Source organism: Heptranchias perlo, chromosome 39, assembly GCF_035084215.1.
Source record: "Heptranchias perlo isolate sHepPer1 chromosome 39, sHepPer1.hap1, whole genome shotgun sequence".
Classification (NCBI taxonomy): domain Eukaryota; kingdom Metazoa; phylum Chordata; class Chondrichthyes; order Hexanchiformes; family Hexanchidae; genus Heptranchias; species Heptranchias perlo.
This window is the reverse complement of record NC_090363.1, coordinates 1182542-1204844: the sequence shown is the minus strand read 5'-3', so window position 1 is coordinate 1204844 and position 22303 is coordinate 1182542. Positions and strand designations below refer to the sequence as shown.

At 49.9% G+C, this 22303-nt stretch overlaps 1 protein-coding gene across 1 annotated transcript; it reads right to left on the bottom strand.

The window, feature by feature from the left end:
- Positions 1-1027: 1027 nt before the first annotated feature.
- LOC137304868 (WD repeat-containing protein 38-like) lies at positions 1028-19909 on the bottom strand. The gene is made up of 6 exons (XM_067973664.1): positions 19731-19909; positions 10491-10597; positions 9655-9801; positions 4996-5076; positions 3473-3685; positions 1028-1660 (listed from the first exon to the last, which is right to left on the bottom strand). The coding sequence occupies exons 1-6, from the start codon at positions 19834-19836 to the stop codon at positions 1541-1543; spliced, it is 774 nt and encodes a 257-aa protein (XP_067829765.1). The 5' UTR covers positions 19837-19909; the 3' UTR covers positions 1028-1540.
- Between the last annotated feature and the right edge of the window lie 2394 nt (positions 19910-22303).

Sequence of the window (22303 nt, the reverse complement as noted above, 5' to 3'; positions counted from 1 at the left end):
ATCAATGAACAGAGACCAGATATTACAGGGAATCAATGAAGGGGGAATGGGGAACAGATATTACAGGGAATCAATGAAGGGGGAATGGGGAACAGATATTACAGGGAATCAATGAAGGGGGAAGGGGGAATGGGGAACAGATATTACAGGGAATCAATGAAGGGGGAATGGGGAACAGATATTAAAGGGAATCAATGAACAGAGACCAGATATTACAGGGAATCAATGAAGGGGGAATGGAGACCAGATATTATAGGGAATCAATGAACAGAGACCAGATATTACAGGGAATCAATGAAGGGGGAATGGGGACCAGATATTACAGGGAATCAATGAAGGGGGAATGAGGAACAGATATTACAGGGAATCAATGAAGGGGGAATGGGGATCAGATATTAAAGGGAATCAATGAACAGAGACCAGATATTACAGGGAATCAATGAAGGGGGAATGAGGAACAGATATTACAGGGAATCAATGAAGGGGTAATGGGGAACAGATATTAAAGGGAATCAATGAACAGAGACCAGATATTACAGGGAATCAATGAAGGGGGAATGGAGACCAGATATTATAGGGAATCAATGAAGAGGGAATGAGGAACAGATATTACAGGGAATCAATGAACAGAGACCAGATATTACAGGGAATCAATGAAGGGGGAATGAGGAACAGATATTACAGGGAATCAATGAACAGAGACAATATATTACAGGGAATCAATGAAGAGGGAATGAGGAACAGATATTACAGGGAATCAATGAACAGAGACAATATATTACAGGGAATCAATGAAGAGGGAATGGGGACCAGATATTACAGGGAATCAATGAAGGGGGATCAGGGACCAGATATTACAGGGAATCAATGAAGGGGGAATGGGGACCAGATATTACAGGGAATCAATGAAGGGGGAATGGGGACCAGATATTACAGGGAATCAATGAAGGGGGAATGGGGACCAGATATTACAGGGAATCAATGAACAGAGACCAGATATTACAGGGAATCAATGTCAAAATCCCACTCTGTCCGAATTCGGGTTTATTTATAGAACAGCACGGCACATCTTCAGCACTTTACAGCCAATGAATCACTTTCTCAATTGCAGTCCCTGTGACGTAGGGGAATTGTAATGATTTCCCGTGTTTTAACTTTCCTTTCTGGGGCCAAGTCTGACAATGACGACCCCTGCAAGTATTTGCTGAATTCACACTGACATGTAGCAGTTACAGCACTGCTCCTGGAGAGGCTGTGAGACTGGATAGAGTTGAGATATACCTTCATTTCTGTAAAGTGGAATTCTACCTATTGCAGCTTTTTTGGACAGTTGCAGGGAAATTGTCCTCTCTTTCAGTGGGGTATCAGATGTCCTGGAACAGATCCTGGAGAAAGGCCTGCTCATACAGCTCATGGCTCTCCATCCATTCCTTCTGATCTACTGTCGGTGGTAGACTACACATGCCCCTCCTTCCCTCCCGGTAGACGGGGCTCCGCAAGTAGGTGTACACAAGCTGGAAACCTCCCCGTGTTTCCCAGACTAACAGAGAGCAGCGATGTGCAGGTTTCCACTGACTCCAGCCACTGCCACCAGCTGGCCATCAAGGATACTATCCACAGCCTGTACAGTGTTCCTGCCCAGGACGATGCCTCCTAGGTCCTGTGCAGGAGAAACAGGGAACAGAAGCACAAAGTTAACAGTAAGACCTGCTGCATTTTTACCACTAATTGCTACATATTGAAAATAGCTTTCATTTAAAGTGTGTTTTACCCTCAGTTTTGTCCCGCCCTCCTTCTCCCATGTTGACTCCTTGCCAATCCTCCCTAGGCGGCTATCAATGCCGCTTGGAGAGATGCTATGGGGATGACCCATCTGTTGTTCCCCCACAGCACCTCTGAACCAGTGACCTCCCACCTCTGGGTGGGACCTCCCCCAACACATCCACTCTTTCCCCCCTTGCCTGTGCTGAGTGCTGGCTCGATGGCGGGGTGCAGTTCCAAAGGTCACCATCCATGACTTGAAGTAACTGGTCATTACCCGGTGTGAATGCTGGCAGCTTGTTTGGCTGTAGGAGTCTTCAGACGTGTACTTCAGGCAGGGACACTGGATAGCAATGGAAGCCAGGGAACTGAGGCCAATTGTAGATATAGATGATATTTAAATGGTGATAGATTGGGGAATGTTGATGTACAAAGGGACCTGGGTGTCCTTGTACACCAGTCACTGAAAGCAAACATGCAGGTGCAGCAAGCAGTTAGGAAGGCAAATGGTATGTTGGCCTTCATTACAAGAGGATTTGAGTACAGGAGCAAGGATGTCTTACTGCAGTTATACAGGGCCTTGGTGAGACCACATCTGGAGTATTGTGTGCAGTTTTGGTCTCCTTACCTAAGAAAGGATATACTTGCCACAGAAGGAGTGTAGCAAAGGTTCACCAGACTGATTCCTGGGATGGCCAGACTGTGGTATGAGGAGAGATTGGGTCAACTTGGCCTGTATTCACTTGAGTTCAGAAGAATGAGAGGGGATCTCATTGAAATGTATAAAATTCTGACAGGGCGAGACAGACTGGATGCAGGGAGGATGTTTCCCCTGGCTGGGGGTCTAGAACGAGGGGTCACAGTCTCAGGATACGGGGCAGGACATTTAGGTCTGAGATGAGGAGAAATTTCTTCACTCAGAGGGTGGTGAACCTGTGGAATTCTCTACCACAGAAGGCTGTGGAGGCCAAGTCACTGAATATATTTAAGGAGATAGATAGATTTCTAGACACAAAGGGCATCAAGGGGTATGGGGAGAGAGCGGGAATGTTGTATTGAGATAGAGGATCAGCTATGATCATATTGAATGGTGGAGCAGGCTCGAAGGGCCGAATGGCCTACTCCTGCTCCTATTTTCTATGTTTCTATGTAGACACACCCCCCACCCACCGGCAGCCAGGAGCACACCTAGTGCCTTCCTGCTGTGTATGGCTCAGTTATTTAGTGGATACAATGTCAATGGGCAATTTTCACCTCGGGCACTGGGCTTTGGCCTAGGATGTAGGTGAGGCTGTGGAGACCACATTTATTGGCCATCCCAAGCTGCCCTGAGGTGATGGGCTTCCTTGAATCAATCGAGTTATAACTGAATGGTTTGCTGGACCATTACGAGTGAACTGTGTAGTGAGGCACTGGATTGCTCCGAGGCCAGGCTGGGTCGATCGAGCAGGATCCCTGGGTGGCAACTGGGAACCAATTGGGTTTTTATGACAATCCAGCAGTTCCCACGGTCATTTTCAGGTGCCAGCCCACAAATTTCCACAGGTAGATTTGAAGTGACGTCCTGTGGGCTACTAGTCAGGCCCATAGCCATTCCATGACTGCACCTTCCTTACCTTCTCTCCTTCCCACCACCCCCTGCAGTCGGTCTGTACCTTGCTACAGCCTGGGCCAGGTATCTGTGGCGGTCTCTACAAGCTCCGGTCCTTACCTGATTGGTTTTGTGGTTGATGGCGTGTGCACTGTGGGTTCCACTCCCTCCGGCAATCACCACCTCACTATTGCAGAACTGGGCAGTGTAGAGAAACTCGCTCTGCCCCGTGCTCAGGGGAAATGGGACCGTCTTCTCCAGCCGCAAGCTTCGGAAATCCCACAGCTTCAGTGCGTCGTGGGCCACCCACGATCCCGTCAGAATCTTGTCGCCCTGAAACCATCCGCAGGATTTGACAATATTCCAGCACAAGACTTCCCAACTCCCCTTCATAATGACAGGTTTCACACCATTCCTGCAACCGCGCTCTCTCCTTCCTGCCTCCTTCCTTTCTCTCTCTCTCTCTCCCTCTCCCTCTCCCTCTCCCTTCTCCTCTCATTTGCTGGAGATTGTGCCTCACACTGGGGACACCTCCACCGGCAGCAATAGCTCTCCAAACATCTTGCCCCCAGTGACATCCTTCACAGTTTGAGTAGCTGCCGGCAATTCGACTGTAGGGGCTTCACAGACAACCCTGCTGCTGGAGTCAGCGGGTAGCTGGAAAGTGTCTGAGCAGCGGGAACCCTCACCCGGGGACACTCAACTCAACTGTGCCACGGCTAGAACCGAGAGGACCTCACTTCTTGCTCGGGCTCAGCTGTGTATTTACTGGGTGAGTTGTTGGGGAGGGAGTACTGGGCCAAACATCTTTATAATGTCCTTTCAGATGCTGAAAGAGCTGACGGGATGATAACAGAAACATGAGGTGAGCTCTGACAGAAGGTCGTTGATCTGAAACATTAACTCTGTTTCTCTCTCCCGACTTGTTGAGTATTTCCAGCATTTTCTGTTTTTTACCTCATTTAATGAGTAACTGAGCCACTGAGAACAGGTGGTCCCAGATTCAGTCCTTGGGCTGTGCTGAGTTAGATTATTTCAGCCAGTTGGTTGGGGATCAATAACTGGGCTCAGTATTTCTGGACTGGGACACCAGGCAGGGCTCCCACTCCTGGGGGAGGTGTTTGATGTGAACACTCCAGTCAGCACCCACGCAATTCTGTCCTAGCGAGGAGTTGACTTTAGGAGAGGAGAGGAGATTTGAAGGTTGAAAAAGTGACCGGATGGAGCCTCCTGGTGTCTGGAGGTCAGACCAGGCCTCTACCCACCAGGAGAGGGGAAATCCAGGCAAAGGGCCCTCCATATCCTCCCTCTGACACCACGGAATGTCTGCAGGTAGAGCAGCATTCGTGGGAGGGCCGTGTCTACCTGCCTACCTGCCCCCTTGGCCTGGTTGGACTGGTGACAGGGGTAATAAAAGTAAAATGAGCAAAACCCTTTGATATTGAAGAGTCAGTGGCCGTGACCCTCCTTCAGGCTGTGAAGGGCAGAAAAGTGAGCACACGATCCCTGACTGAAAGACACCTCGGCCTGTGCCTGGATTGGTGACTCTACGGTGCTGTGTGTTGTCACTGCAAAACCATTGCAGCACCGAGCCACTACAACCTGCCGCCTCCTTTAATATCAGGGACTGAGAAGCCGCTCACCTCGACGTCAATGGCATGGCCGCAGATATGTGGGCCATTGATGAACCTCCGAGCCTCCTTCCCCATTCGCTTATCCCAGATCTGGAGCAGAAGGACATAAATCCTCAACAGATAGATTTCACATTATGGAGAGATTAGACTGGGAGTGGAGGAGGAATACTGACAATCTATATGGGGTGAAGGGGGGGATACAGACAATGATATATATGGGGTGAAGGGGGGGATACAGACAATGATATATATGGGGTGAGTGGGGGGGGATACAGACAATGATATATATGGGGTGAAGGGGGGGATACAGACAATGATATATATGGGGTGAGTGGAGGGGGATACAGACAATGATATATATGGGGTGAGGGGGGGGATACAGACAATGATATATATGGGGTGAAGGGGGGGATACAGACAATGATATATATGGGGTGAGTGGGGGGGGATACAGACAATGATATATATGGGGTGAGTGGGGGGATACAGACAATGATATATATGGGGTGAGTGGGGGGGGGATACAGACAATGATATATATGGGGTGAAGGGGGGGTATACAGACAATGATATATATGGGGTGAGTGGGGGGGATACAGACAATGATATATATGGGGTGAAGGGGGGGGATACAGACAATGATATATATGGGGTGAGTGGGGGGGATACAGACAATGATATATATGGGGTGAGTGGGGGGGATACAGACAATGATATATATGGGGTGAAGGGGGGGGATACAGACAATGATATATATGGGGTGAAGGGGGGGGATACAGACAATGATATATATGGGGTGAGTCGGGGGGGGATACAGACAATGATATATATGGGGTGAGTCGGGGGATACAGACAATGATATATATGGGGTGAGTGGGGGGGATACAGACAATGATATATATGGGGTGAAGGGGGGGATACAGACAATGATATATATGGGGTGAGTGGGGGGGGATACAGACAATGATATATATGGGGTGAAGGGGGGTATACAGACAATGATATATATGGGGTGAGTCGGGGGATACAGACAATGATATATATGGGGTGAGTGGGGGGGATACAGACAATGATATATATGGGGTGAGTGGGGGGGATACTGACAATGATATATATGGGGTGAGTCGGGGGATACAGACAATGATATATATGGGGTGAGTGGGGGGGATACTGACAATGATATATATGGGGTGAGTGTGGGGATACTGACAATGATATATATGGGGTGAATGGGGGGGATACAGACAATGATATATATGGGGTGAGTGAGGGGGATACTGACAATGATATATATGGGGTGAGTGGGGGGGATACAGACAATGATATATATGGGGTGAGTGGGGGGGGATACAGACAATGATATATATGGGGTGAGTCGGGGGGATACAGACAATGATATATATGGGGTGAGTGGGGGGGGTACAGACAATGATATATATGGGGTGAGTGGGGGGGATACTGACAATGATATATATGGGGTGAAGGGGGGGATACAGACAATGATATATATGGGGTGAGTGAGGGGGATACAGACAATGATATATATGGGGTGAGTGGGGGGGATACAGACAATGATATATATGGGGTGAGTCGGGGGATACAGACAATGATATATATGGGGTGAGTCGGGGGATACAGACAATGATATATATGGGGTGAGTGGGGGGGATACAGACAATGATATAAATGGATGAGTCGGGGGATACAGACAATGATATATATGGGGTGAGTGGGGGGGATACAGACAATGATATATATGGGGTGAGTGGGGGGGATACTGACAATGATATATATGGGGTGAGTGGGGGGGATACAGACAATGATATATATGGGGTGAGTCGGGGGATACAGACAATGATATATATGGGGTGAGTGGGGGGGATACAGACAATGATATATATGGGGTGAGTGGGGGGGATACTGACAATGATATATATGGGGTGAGTGGGGGGGATACAGACAATGATATATATGGGGTGAGTGGGGGGGATACAGACAATGATATATATGGGGTGAGTGTGGGGATACTGACAATGATATATATGGGGTGAATGGGGGGGATACAGACAATGATATATATGGGGTGAATGGGGGGGATACAGACAATGATATATATGGGGTGAATGGGGGGGATACAGACAATGATATATATGGGGTGAGTGTGGGGATACTGACAATGATATATATGGGGTGAGTGGCGGGGATACTGACAATGATATATATGGGGTGAGTGGGGGGGATACAGACAATGATATATATGGGGTGAGTGGGGGGGATACAGACAATGATATATATGGGGTGAATGGGGGGGATACAGACAATGATATATATGGGGTGAGTGTGGGGATACAGACAATGATATATATGGGGTGAATGGGGGGGATACAGACAATGATATATATGGGGTGAGTGTGGGGATACAGACAATGATATATATGGGGTGAATGGGGGGGATACAGACAATGATATATATGGGGTGAGTGTGGGGATACTGACAATGATATATATGGGGTGAATGGGGGGGATACAGACAATGATATATATGGGGTGAGTGTGGGGATACTGACAATGATATATATGGGGTGAGTGAGGGGGATACTGACAATGATATATATGGGGTGAGTCGGGGGATACAGACAATGATATATATGGGGTGAATGGGGGGGATACAGACAATGATATATATGGGGTGAGTGTGGGGATACAGACAATGATATATATGGGGTGAATGGGGGGGATACAGACAATGATATATATGGGGTGAGTGTGGGGATACTGACAATGATATATATGGGGTGAATGGGGGGGATACAGACAATGATATATATGGGGTGAGTGTGGGGATACTGACAATGATATATATGGGGTGAGTGAGGGGGATACTGACAATGATATATATGGGGTGAGTCGGGGGATACAGACAATGATATATATGGGGTGAGTGGCGGGGATACTGACAATGATATATATGGGGTGAGTGGGGGGGATACAGACAATGATATATATGGGGTGAGTGGGGGGGATACAGACAATGATATATATGGGGTGAAGGGGGGGGATACAGACAATGATATATATGGGGTGAGTCGGGGGATACAGACAATGATATATATGGGGTGAATGGGGGGGATACAGACAATGATATATATGGGGTGAGTGGGGGGGATACAGACAATGATATATATGGGGTGAGTGGGGGGGATACAGACAATGATATATATGGGGTGAGTGGGGGGGATACAGACAATGATATATATGGGGTGAATGGGGGGGATACAGACAATGATATATATGGGGTGAGTGGGGGGGATACAGACAATGATATATATGGGGTGAGTCGGGGGATACAGACAATGATATATATGGGGTGAGTGGGGGGGATACAGACAATGATATATATGGGGTGAGTGTGGGGGGGATACAGACAATGATATATATGGGGTGAGTGGGAGGAGGGTGAGAGATACTGTGAATGGGGGAGTCTTGGGGCGAGCTTTCCACCTGCCCAACTGCACCAGTGTCGACTCTGGCTAATTCCCCAGGGTCAGTCTCATTTCCACCTGCAGAAACTTAAAAGGGGAGACGGTCTCAACAAATCAATAATACTTGCCAGAATCGGCCAACCTGAACACCTCAATGGTCCCTCCACCGAATCAACTGCCTGCTTTATCCGGTTTTTGCGCTAGGCGTTGCCTGGCAGCACTGGATGCCCGTCATGTTCTCGCACTGCAGTAGCATCCAGTGTTGCTATGGTGATAATGGCAGAAGATGTGAAGTATAATATCATTCCACCATCCCTGCCTCGTGTGAATGTGCCTGCCCATCACTAATGGCAGAAAATACACCGGGCACAGACTTTCCCACAATGTGTTGCTGCCTCTACCTGTCCCATTACCACCTCTAAATGGCAGGGAAATCCTGGAGAGGAGAGTGAGGGGAAACTGGAGGGAAAACATTTCCAAAACACCGCTCCTGAAAACAGGGAATGTTTTTGTGAAGTGAGACAAATTAAGATCTGCCATTTTCTGCAGAGTTGTTAAAATACGAAATGTTGCTAGTGTGAGTGTGGGGTGTTCCCTGCAGGGGTGGGAGTGAGCCATGGGATCCAGCCCTGTGTTGTGGGAGATGCCATTCACCTGTGTTTGTGTGGGTGACCTACATTGGCTCCCGGTGCGGGAACGCCTCGATTTTAAAATTCTTATCCTTCCAAATCCCTCCATGGCCTCGCCCCCTCCCTTTCTCTGTCACCTCCTCCAGCCCTACAACCCTCCGAGATCTCTGCGCTCCTCCAATTCTGGCCTCTTGCCCATCCCCGATTTTAATCACTCCACCATTGTCGGCCGTGCCTTCAGCTGCCTGGGCCCTGAGCTCTGGAATTCCCTCCCTAAACCTCTCCGCCTCTCTCTCCTCCTTTCAGACGCTCCTTAAAACCTCCCTCTTTGACCAAGCTTTTGGTCACCTGTCCTAATATCTCCTTATGTGGCTCGGTGTCAAATTTTGTCTGATAATCGCTCCTGTGAAGCGCCTTGGGTCATTTTACTACATTAAAGGCGCTATATAAATGCAGGTTGTTTGTGATGTGTTCAGCTATTCCCTGCGAGTGCCTCCACCTTTGGCCCTACCAGCGCTGGTAGACTAGAATGTAGCAACTGACTGTGCATAGCTTACCTTGACAGAGTTGTCCCAGCCCCCAGTCAGGAAGATGTGGCACTCGTCTGGGTGGAACCTGAGAGCAAAGATTCGTCGTGAATGACCACTCATTGGTGTGAGGTCGTCACTATTCTTGAAATCGGGAGCTTCCATTACTTTCGTTATCTGTTGGGAAACAACATAGAAGGCAAGATCAGGCTGGGCAAAGGGAGAAAGAAATGGGGAAAACATAGCGGCTGGAATATTCCACAATACTCCCCATCCCTTCATTTTATGGGCTGGAAAATTGTGGGCTGGGGAACACAGAAGCAGGAAATCTCTGCTCTGTCCAATCTTCACCAGTGTCCGGCCAAAACTCATTCATGGCTCTAGCACTGCACAACAATTGCCCTTGAGACTGGCCACAGATTTCTCTCCCTCAGCTACCCCTCTATCCACACCGCTAACTACAAGTCCCCCAATGTGACAAAACATCTACTTAGTGCTCCTCTGCATTCTGCCCCTCAGTCCACGCCAACACCTCACCTGTAAAATCTCCGAACAAACCAGTGGAAGTCCATGCGAAGCTGCTGAAACCAGCACTAACGGGAGCACTTTCAGACTCAACCTACATTGAATCTGGTGATGGGCCTCCCTCCATTTTAAGAGCAAATAATGTTTGTTCCTCTTAATCTGAGCACTGTCACAATTTATAATTAAACTCTGCAATGCCAAGAGACTAGCCCCACCCCTTCTAAAGGGCCCCTCGGTAATGAACAAAGAACAGTGGCAGCCAGGAGTGAAAATGCGATTAAACTAAGCACAAAAACACAGACGTTGCCAGGGCCCGGAACCTCACAGGCAGTGGGTCTCACCTGGCTGGTTCTGCTGTCGTACAACCTGATGTGTCGGTCCCTCCCAGCTGTGGCGTAAATACTCCCGTCTGAGCAGAAATCCAGGGCGTGAATTTCATTCTCCTCCTCTGGGGAAAGATACAGCAGAAGACACAGTGTGAACACAACACATTCTCCTCCTCTGGGGAAAGATACAGCAGAAGGCACAGTGTGAACACAACACATTCTCCTCCTCTGGGGAAAGATACAGCAGAAGACACAGTGTGAACACAACACATTCTCCTCCTCTGGGGAAAGATACAGCAGAAGGCACAGTGTGAACACAACACATTCTCCTCCTCTGGGGAAAGATACAGCAGAAGGCACAGTGTGAACACAACACATTCTCCTCCTCTGGGGAAAGATACAGCAGAAGGCACAGTGTGAACACAACACATTCTCCTCCTCTGGGGAAAGATACAGCAGAAGACACAGTGTGAACACAACACATTCTCCTCCTCTGGGGAAAGATACAGCAGAAGACACAGTGTGAACACAACACATTCTCCTCCTCTGGGGAAAGATACAGCAGAAGACACAGTGTGAACACAACACATTCTCCTCCTCTGGGGAAAGATACAGCAGAAGACACAGTGTGAACACAACACATTCTCCTCCTCTGGGGAAAGATACAGCAGAAGGCACAGTGTGAACACAACACATTCTCCTCCTCTGGGGAAAGATACAGCAGAAGACACAGTGTGAACACAACACATTCTCCTCCTCTGGGGAAAGATACAGCAGAAGACACAGTGTGAACACAACACATTCTCCTCCTCTGGGGAAAGATACAGCAGAAGGCACAGTGTGAACACAACACATTCTCCTCCTCTGGGGAAAGATACAGCAGAAGGCACAGTGTGAACACAACACATTCTCCTCCTCTGGGGAAAGATACAGCAGAAGACACAGTGTGAACACAACACATTCTCCTCCTCTGGGGAAAGATACAGCAGAAGGCACAGTGTGAACACAACACATTCTCCTCCTCTGGGGAAAGATACAGCAGAAGGCACAGTGTGAACACAACACATTCTCCTCCTCTGGGGAAAGATACAGCAGAAGACACAGTGTGAACACAACACATTCTCCTCCTCTGGGGAAAGATACAGCAGAAGGCACAGTGTGAACACAACACATTCTCCTCCTCTGGGGAAAGATACAGCAGAAGACACAGTGTGAACACAACACATTCTCCTCCTCTGGGGAAAGATACAGCAGAAGACACAGTGTGAACACAACACATTCTCCTCCTCTGGGGAAAGATACAGCAGAAGGCACAGTGTGAACACAACACATTCTCCTCCTCTGGGGAAAGATACAGCAGAAGGCACAGTGTGAACACAACACATTCTCCTCCTCTGGGGAAAGATACAGCAGAAGGCACAGTGTGAACACAACACATTCTCCTCCTCTGGGGAAAGATACAGCAGAAGGCACAGTGTGAACACAACACATTCTCCTCCTCTGGGGAAAGATACAGCAGAAGGCACAGTGTGAACACAACACATTCTCCTCCTCTGGGGAAAGATACAGCAGAAGACACAATGTGAACACAACATATTCTCCTCCTCTGGGGAAAGATACAGCAGAAGACACAGTGTGAACACAACACATTCTCCTCCTCTGGGGAAAGATACAGCAGAAGACACAGTGTGAACACAACACATTCTCCTCCTCTGGGGAAAGATACAGCAGAAGACACAGTGTGAACACAACACATTCTCCTCCTCTGGGGAAAGATACAGCAGAAGGCACAGTGTGAACACAACACATTCTCCTCCTCTGGGGAAAGATACAGCAGAAGACACAGTGTGAACACAACACATTCTCCTCCTCTGGGGAAAGATACAGCAGAAGACACAGTGTGAACACAACACATTCTCCTCCTCTGGGGAAAGATACAGCAGAAGACACAGTGTGAACACAACACATTCTCCTCCTCTGGGGAAAGATACAGCAGAAGACACAGTGTGAACACAACACATTCTCCTCCTCTGGGGAAAGATACAGCAGAAGACACAGTGTGAACACAACACATTCTCCTCCTCTGGGAAAAGATACAGCAGAAGACACAGTGTGAACACAACACATTCTCCTCCTCTGGGGAAAGATACAGCAGAAGGCACAGTGTGAACACAACACATTCTCCTCCTCTGGGGAAAGATACAGCAGAAGGCACAGTGTGAACACAACACATTCTCCTCCTCTGGGGAAAGATACAGCAGAAGACACAGTGTGAACACAACACATTCTCCTCCTCTGGGGAAAGATACAGCAGAAGACACAGTGTGAACACAACACATTCTCCTCCTCTGGGGAAAGATACAGCAGAAGGCACAGTGTGAACACAACACATTCTCCTCCTCTGGGGAAAGATACAGCAGAAGGCACAGTGTGAACACAACACATTCTCCTCCTCTGGGGAAAGATACAGCAGAAGGCACAGTGTGAACACAACACATTCTCCTCCTCTGGGGAAAGATACAGCAGAAGACACAGTGTGAACACAACACATTCTCCTCCTCTGGGGAAAGATACAGCAGAAGACACAGTGTGAACACAACACATTCTCCTCCTCTGGGGAAAGATACAGCAGAAGGCACAGTGTGAACACAACACATTCTCCTCCTCTGGGGAAAGATACAGCAGAAGACACAGTGTGAACACAACACATTCTCCTCCTCTGGGGAAAGATACAGCAGAAGGCACAGTGTGAACACAACACATTCTCCTCCTCTGGGGAAAGATACAGCAGAAGACACAGTGTGAACACAACACATTCATTGCACATTGACTCTGTTACCTGGGAGATGAGTGACTGGATGGCACCAACAAGAGCAGCAGGGGGAAAGATTCTATTGGTTATTTAAGGTGAAACTGTAAACCTGGTTAAAGAATGCTCTCATGATTTCACGATAAGCGCAAATCTCCCCACAATATTCTGTCACCTCTGAGGACCTAGTTTCAGGTAGAAGGGGGCTGGGTCAAACACAATCCTCTTGACCTCTGGATCCGAGGTTCCGAACTCCCCCGGACTGAGGGAGGTCACATGGGTGTCAATGCTCAGGACAGCAACTCTCTCCTTTTTGCACCACCTGTTACTCCTTGGGATGCCCAAGAAAGTTAAAGCATTGACTGGGAGGCTGCAACAAAGTACAGGAAATTTACTTTGCAATTAGCTGTAATCTGAAATCATTGCTGGAGGGGATGTGAAAGTCACTTCTGACCCTATAGCTCCGTTGGTAGAAGCAGCACCCAGTATGTTACTGACCCAAAGACCAGAAGGTGCCAGGTTAAAAGCGTGGGCTACAGCGACCGAGCTCAGGGGTGTCTAAACCACGGGCCAACATCACCCCTCCAAGCCACAGCAACCTGACATTCGAAGCCCAGGCAATTCTGTTGCTATCTGTACTTATATTTCTTTTTTAAAAATTTTTTTTATTCGTTCACGGGATGTGGGCGTCGCTGGCAAGGCCGGAATTTATTGCCCATCCCTAATTGCCCTTGAGAAGGTGGTGGTGAGCCGCCTTCTTGAACCGCTGCAGTCCGTGTGGTGAAGGTTCTCCCACAGTGCTGTTAGGAAGGGAGTTCCAGGATTTTGACCCAGTGACGATGAAGGAACGACGATATATTTCCAAGTCGGGATGGGGTGTGACTTGGAGGGGAACGTGCAGGTGGTGTTGTTCCCATGCGCCTGCTGCCCTTGTCCTTCTAGGTGGTAGAGGTCGCGGGTTTGGGAGGTGCTGTCGAAGAAGCCTTGGCGAGTTGCTGCAGTGCATCCTGTGGATGGTACACACTGCAGCCACAGTGCGCCGGTGGTGAAGGGAGTGAATGTTTAGGGTGGTGGATGGGGTGCCAATCAAGCGGGCTGCTTTATCTTGGATGGTGTCGAGCTTCTTGAGTGTTGTTGGAGCTGCACTCATCCAGGCAAGTGGAGAGTATTCCATCACACTCCTGACTTGTGCCTTGTAGATGGTGGAAAGGCTTTGGGGAGTCAGGAGGTGAGTCACTCGCCGCAGAATACCCAGCCTCTGACCTGCTCTCGTAGCCACAGTATTTATATGGCTGGTCCAGTTAAGTTTCTGGTCAATGGTGACCCCCAGGATGTTGATGGTGGGGGATTCGGCGATGGTAATGCTGTTGAATGTCAAGGGGAGGTGGTTAGACTCTCTCTTGTTGGAGATGGTCATTGCCTGGCACTTATCTGGCGCGAATGTTACTTGCCACTTATCAGCCCAAGCCTGGATGTTGTCCAGGTCTTGCTGCATGCGGGCTCGGACTGCTTCATTATCTGAGGGGTTGCGAATGGAACTGAACACTGTGCAGTCATCAGCGAACATCCCCATTTCTGACCTTATGACGGAGGGAAGGTCATTGATGAAGCAGCTGAAGATGGTTGGGCCTAGGACACTGCCTTGATGAACTCCTGCAGCAATGCCCTGGGGCTGAGATGCTTGGCCTCCAACAACCACTACCATCTTCCTTTGTGCTAGGTATGACTCCAGCCACTGGAGAGTTTTCCCCCTGATTCCCATTGACTTCAATTTTACTAGGGCTCCTTGGTGCCACACTCGGTCAAATGCTGCCTTGATGTCTAGGGCAGTCACTCTCACCTCACCTCTGGAATTCAGCTCTTTTGTCCATGTTTGGACCAAGGCTGTAATGAGGTCTGGAGCCGAGTGGTCCTGGCGGAACCCAAACTGAGCATCGGTGAGTAGGTTATTGGTGAGTAAGTGCCGCTTGATAGCACTGTCGACGACACCTTCCATCACTTTGCTGATGAGTGAGAGTAGACTGATGGGGCGGTAATTGGCCGGATTGGATTTGTCCTGCTTTTTGTGGACAGGACATACCTGGGCAATTTTCCACATTGTCGGGTGGATGCCAGTGTTGTAGCTGTACTGGAACAGCTTGGCTAGAGGCGCAACTAGTTCTGGAGCACAAGTCTTCAGCACTACAGCTGGGATGTTGTCGGGGCCCATAGCCTTTGCTGTATCCAGTGCACTCAGCCGTTTCTTGATATCACGTGGAGTGAATCGAATTGGCCGAAGACTGGCTTCCGTGATGGTGGGGATATCGGGAGGAGGCTGAGATGGATTATCCACTCGGCACTTCTGGCTGAAGATGGTTGCAAACGCTTCAGCCTTGTCTTTTGCACTCACGTGCTGGACTCCGCCATCATTGAGGATGAGGATGTTTGCAGAGCCTCCTCCTCCCGTTAGTTGTTTAATTGTCCACCACCATTCACGACTGGATGTGGCAGGACTGCAGAGCTTTGATCTGATCCGTTGGTTGTGGAATCGCTTCGCTCTGTCTATAGCATGTTGCTTCCGCTGTTTAGCATGCATGTAGTCCTGAGTTGTAGCTTCACCAGGTTGGCACCTCATTTTTAGGTACGCCTGGTGCTGCTCCTGGCATGCTCTTCTACACTCCTCATTGAACCAGGGTTGATCCCCTGGCTTGTTGGTAATGGTAGAGTGAGGAATATGCCGGGCCATGAGGTTACAGATTGTGCTGGAATACAATTCTGCTGCTGCTGATGGCCCACAGCGCCTCATGGATGCCCAGTTTTGAGCTGCTAGATCTGTTCTGAATCTATCCCATTTAGCACGGTGGTAGTGCCACACAACACATTGGATGGTGTCCTCAGTGCGAAGACGGGATTTCATCTCCACGAGGACTGTGCGGTGGTCACTCCTACCAATACTGTCATGGACAGATGCATTTGCGACAGGTAGATTGGTGAGGACGAGGTCAAGTAGGTTTTTCCCTCGTGTTGGTTCGCTCACCACCTGCCGCAGGCCCAGTCTAGCAGCTATGTCCTTCAGGACTCGGCCAGCTCGGTCAGTAGTGGTGCTACTGAGCCACTCCTGGTGATGGACATTGAAGTCCCCCACCCAGAGTACATTTTGTGCCCTTGCTACCCTCAGTGCTTCCTCCAAGTGGTGTTCAACATGGAGGAGGACTGATTCATCAGCTGAGGGAGGGCGGTAGGTGGTAATCAGCAGGAGGTTTCCTTGCCCATGTTTGACCTGATGCCATGAGATTTCATGGGGCCCAGAGTCAATGTTGAGGACTCCCAGGGCCACTCCCTCCTGACTGTATATCACTGTACCGCCACCTCTGGTGGGTCTGTCCTGCCGGTGGGACAGGACATACCCAGGGATGGTGATGGAAGAGTCTGGGACGTTGGCTGAAAGATATGATTCTGTGAGTATGGCTATGTCAGGCTGTTGCTTGACTAGTCTGTGGGACAGCTCTCCCAATTTTGGCACAAGTCCCCAGATGTTAGTAAGGAGGACCTTGCAGGGTCGACTGGGCTTGGTGTTTTTCCGTTGTCGTGTCCGGTGCCTAGTGGTCCGATGCCGGGTGGTCCGTCCGGTTTTATTCTTATTATGACTTTTCGTAGCGAGATTTTACAACTGAGTGGCTTGCTAGGCCATTTCAGAGGGCAATTATGAATCAACCACATTGCTGTGGGTCTGGAGTCACATGTAGGCCAGACTGGGTAAGGGCGGCAGGCTTCCTTCCCTAAAGGGCATTAGTGAACCAGATGGGTTTTTACGACAATCCGGTAGTTTCATGGCCATCATTACTGATACTAGTATTTTAATTCCAGATTTTTTTATTTAATTAATTGAATTTTAATTCGCCAGCTGCCGTGGTGGGATTTGAACTCATGACTCTGGATTTTAGTCCAGGCCTCTGGATTACTAGCCCAGTAACATAACCACTATGCTACACTGTCGGAGGGTCAGTACTGAGGGAGCGCTGCACTGTCGGAGGGACAGTACTGGCTGGTTTGTCCTGCTTGAGTTCTGTGGGCCTGGAGGTCGGCAAAGTGCTGTTCTCACTGGTGGATACGTCCTCTGGTACCTTCTCCTTCGAGCAGCTCACCTTTAAAATCCTCATTCTCTACCGCCCCCGCCTTGGAGTATCTTCCCAAGATATCCTCCCTCCTTTCACCCCCTCAGCCTGTGCACCGAGCAACTCCTCATCCTCGGTGATTTTGATCTCCATTACAGTTCTCCTGGCACTCTCTCCTAATTCATTTACAATCTGTCCTCTCTCAACCTCTCCCTCCACATAAATTCATGGCTACCCCCTCGAACTTGCCATCTCCAGCGACCGCTCTACTCCCATGGTCTCGATCACAGACAAGGCCATCTCCAACCACATCTTTAGATCCCTCACCACTCACATCCTCCCTGAAGGATTTTGGACTTTTTGAGATGGTCTTTATGGTGCCTGCTCTTAAGGAGGATTAAATAAGGCCTCGGGAGTGGGAACTGTCCAGGTGACACTCACCCAGGAACTGAGGGATAAATAAAGGAATGGACTTGAAACCCTGGATTAGCAGAGTGAATGCTCCGTAAAAGAGCATCATTTAGTTAAAATTTATGAACAGCAAATGAAGGGTAACTCGTGTGCAGCCAATACAATCAAAAGGTTAGTACAGGTAGACTAATTTGGGATCGATAGCCTACCGGGGAACAGATCAAAAGTGCCAGTCGTGGTTCAGTGGCCAGCACTCTTGTCTATGAGTCAGAAGGTTGTGGGTTCAAGTCCCACTCCAGAGACTTGAGCACAAAATCTAGGCCGACACTCCAGTGCAGTACTGAGGGAGAGCCGCACTGTCGGAGGGTCAGTACTGAGGGAGCGCCGCACTGTCGGAGGGTCAGTACTGAGGGAGCGCCGCACTGTCGGAGGGTCAGTACTGAGGGAGCGCCGCACTGTCGGAGGGTCAGTACTGAGGGAGAGCTGCACTGTCGGAGGGTCAGTACTGAGGGAGAGCCGCACTGTCGGAGGGTCAGTACTGAGGGACTGCTGCACTGTAGGAGGGTCAGTACTGAGGGAGTGCTGCACTGTCGGAGGGTCAGTACTGAGGGACTGCTGCACTGTCGGAGGGTCAGTACTGAGGGACTGCTGCACTGTCGGAGGGGCAGTACTGAGGGGACTGTTGCACTGTCGGGGGGTCAGTACTGAGGGAGTGCTGTATTGTCGGAGGGACAGTACTGAGGGAGTGCTGTACTATCGGAGGGACAGTACTGAGGGAGTGCTGTACTATCGGAGGGACAGTACTGAGGGAGTGCTGCACTGTCGGAGGGTCAGTACTGAGGGAGCGCTGCACTGTCGGAGGGTCAGTACTGAGGGAGCGCTGCACTGTCGGAGGGACAGTACTGAGGGAGCACTGAACTGTTTGAAGGGCAGTACTGAGGGAGGACTGCACTGCTGGAGGTCTAAGCGCAGACTTCAGCTTACCGACAGTGCGGCGCTCCCTCAGTACTGACCCTCCGACAGTGCAGCACTCCCTCAGGACTGACCCTCCGACAGTGCAGCACTCCCTCAGGACTGACCCTCCAACAGTGCGGCGTTCCCTCAGTACTGACCCTCCGACAGTGCAGCACTCCCTCAGTACTGACCCTCCGACAGTGCAGCACTCCCTCAGTACTGACCCTCCGACAGTGCGGCGCTCCCTCAGTACTGACCCTCCGACAGTGCAGCGCTCCCTCAGTACTGACCCTTCGACAGTGCAGCCCTCCCTCAGTACTGACCCTCCGACAGTGCAGCGCTCCCTCAGTACTGACCCTCCGACAGTGCAGCGCTCCCTCAGTACTGACCCTCCGACAGTGAAGCGCTCCCTCAGTACTGACCCTCCGACAGTGCAGCGCTCCCTCAGTACTGACCCTCCGACAGTGCAGCGCTCCCTCAGTACTGACCCTCCGACAGTGCAGCGCTCCCTCAGTACTGACCCTCCGACAGTGCAGCGCTCCCTCAGTACTGACCCTCCGACAGTGCAGCGCTCTCTCAGTACTGACCCTCCGACAGTGCAGCGCTCTCTCAGTACTGACCCTCCGACAGTGCAGCGCTCCCTCAGTACTGACCCTCCGACGGTGCGGCCCTCCCTCAGTACTGACCCTCCGACAGTGCAGCGCTCCCTCAGTACTGACCCTCCGACGGTGCGGCCCTCCCTCAGTACTGACCCTCCGACAGTGCGGCCCTCCCTCAGTACTGACCCTCTGACATCTGCCTGATAAGTTTAGGTTTAGTCATCTATCACCACATCTGGCTGGAGCACACTGAGCCCCATCACTCTCCTCTGCCAAAACCACCCATTACTCCAGGATAATCCTGGAGAGCAAAGGTAACTCCAGCTCCTCAATCCCAGTGGTACACAGTGGAGTTGTAATGTCAGTGACGAGCACTGTCACACTATACCCTTGACCCCAATGACTTGCCGTCCGGACTCTGTGTTGTATACGGATATGATCCCATCGGCCCCGGCAGTCACCAGGAAGTTGATGTGTTTCGGACAGTAACTCATGGCGGTGACAGCTTGTCGTGCTTGGTGTCCGGGGAACAGCTCTGAAGTGAGTTCACCTGTCTCTGCGTTCAGGACCTGAGATGAGATAGGAAGCACGGAGGGAGGCGGAATAAGATGAAGGCAGGGGAAAATTAGACATATCAGGCAAACAAATATTTAGACAAGAATCAAAGCCAAAGGAGACAGTTTACTTGAGATAACAAGAAGCTGGAGAGTGGTGTAAAGAAGTAAATTATCAGAGGGTATAATCACAGAATGAAACTGGACTAGTTGATCTAAGCAATGCTCAATGTGCCACATCTTCAAAATACTCTCCAAACCATATTTATATAGATTAACATATCTCATTTCTTGTAACTGTCGCTGCCAGCAGACAAATGAATTTGTATTTATACAGAGCCTTTCATGACCTCAGGACGTCCCAAAGCGCTTTACAACCAATGAAGTACTTTTAAAGTGTAGTCACTGTTTCAATGTCAGAAATGCAGCAGCCAATTTGTGCACAGCAAGATCCCACACACAGCAATGTGATAATGACCAGATCATCTGTTTTTAGTGATGTTGGTTGAGGGATAAATATTGGCCCCAGGACACCGGGGAGAACTCCCTGCTCTTCTTCGGATAGTGGCCGTGGGATCTTTTACATCCACCTGAGGGCAGACGGAACCTCGGTTTAACGTCACCCTCCGACAGTGCAGCGCTCCCTCAGTACTGCACTGAAGTGCTAGCCTGGATTTTGTGCTCAAGTCTCCGGAGGGGGACTTGAACCCGCGACCTTCTGATTCATAAGGCACAGACAAAGAAAACAGAGAGCAACTTCCCACAACCGAATCGAGAGGTGACCTGCAGATATGTTTGAGATCACCACCCCCCAAAAATATTGCCCCTCATCTCTGACGGCATTGGCTCTTGGTGTCAAATGTTTGATAATCGCTCCTGTGAAGCACCTTGGGACATTTTGCCATGTTAAAGGTGCTATAAAAATGCAAGTTATCATTGTTGTTGGTACGGTTCACAGGTACGAGAAGCCTTCCCTTCCCCCTCGCCCAGTTCTTTACCACCACCTTACTCTGTCTAATTCCCCAGTACCTTCCCTCACCTGCCACCTTACCCTGTCTAATTCCCCAGTACCTTCCCTCACCTGCCACCTTACCCTGTCTAATTCCCCAGTACCTTCCCTCACCTGCCACCTTACCCTGTCTAATTCCCCAGTACCTTCCCTCACCTGCCACCTTACTCTGTCTAATTCCCCAGTACCTTCCCTCACCTGCCACCTTACCCTGTCTAATTCCCCAGTACCTTCCTTCACCTGCCACCTTACACTGTCTAATTCCCCAGTACCTTCCCTCACCTGCCACCTTACCCTGTCTAATTCCCCAGTACCTTCCTTCACCTGCCACCTTACTCTGTCTAATTCCCCAGTACCTTCCCTCACCTGCCACCTTACTCTGTCTAATTCCCCAGTACCTTCCCTCACCTGCCACCTTACCCTGTCTAATTCCCCAGTACCTTCCCTCACCTGCCACCTTACCCTGTCTAATTCCCCAGTACCTTCCCTCACCTGCCACCTTACTCTGTCTAATTCCCCAGTACCTTCCCTCACCTGCCACCTTACCCTGTCTAATTCCCCAGTACCTTCCTTCACCTGCCACCTTACTCTGTCTAATTCCCCAGTACCTTCCCTCACCTGCCACCTTACTCTGTCTAATTCCCCAGTACCTTCCCTCACCTGCCACCTTACTCTGTCTAATTCCCCTGAACCTTCCTTCACCTGCCACCTTACTCTGTCTAATTCCCCTGAACCTTCCTTCACCTGCCACCTTACTCTGTCTAATTCCCCAGTACCTTCCCTCACCTGCCACCTTACTCTGTCTAATTCCCCAGTACCTTCCTTCACCTGCCACCTTACCCTGTCTAATTCCCAGTACCTTCCCTCACCTGCCACCTTACCCTGTCTAATTCCCCAGTACCTTCCTTCACCTGCCACCTTACTCTGTCTAATTCCCCAGTACCTTCCCTCACCTGCCACCTTACCCTGTCTAATTCCCCAGTACCTTCCCTCACCTGCCACCTTACCCTGTCTAATTCCCCAGTACCTTCCTTCACCTGCCACCTTACCCTGTCTAATTCCCCAGTACCTTCCCTCACCTGCCACCTTACTCTGTCTAATTCCCCAGTACCTTCCTTCACCTGCCACCTTACCCTGTCTAATTCCCCAGTACCTTCCCTCACCTGCCACCTTACCCTGTCTAATTCCCCAGTACCTTCCTTCACCTGCCACCTTACCCTGTCTAATTCCCCAGTACCTTCCCTCACCTGCCACCTTACACTGTCTAATTCCCCAGTACCTTCCTTCACCTGCCACCTTACTCTGTCTAATTCCCCAGTACCTTCCTTCACCTGCCACCTTACCCTGTCTAATTCCCCAGTACCTTCCTTCACCTGCCACCTTACCCTGTCTAATTCA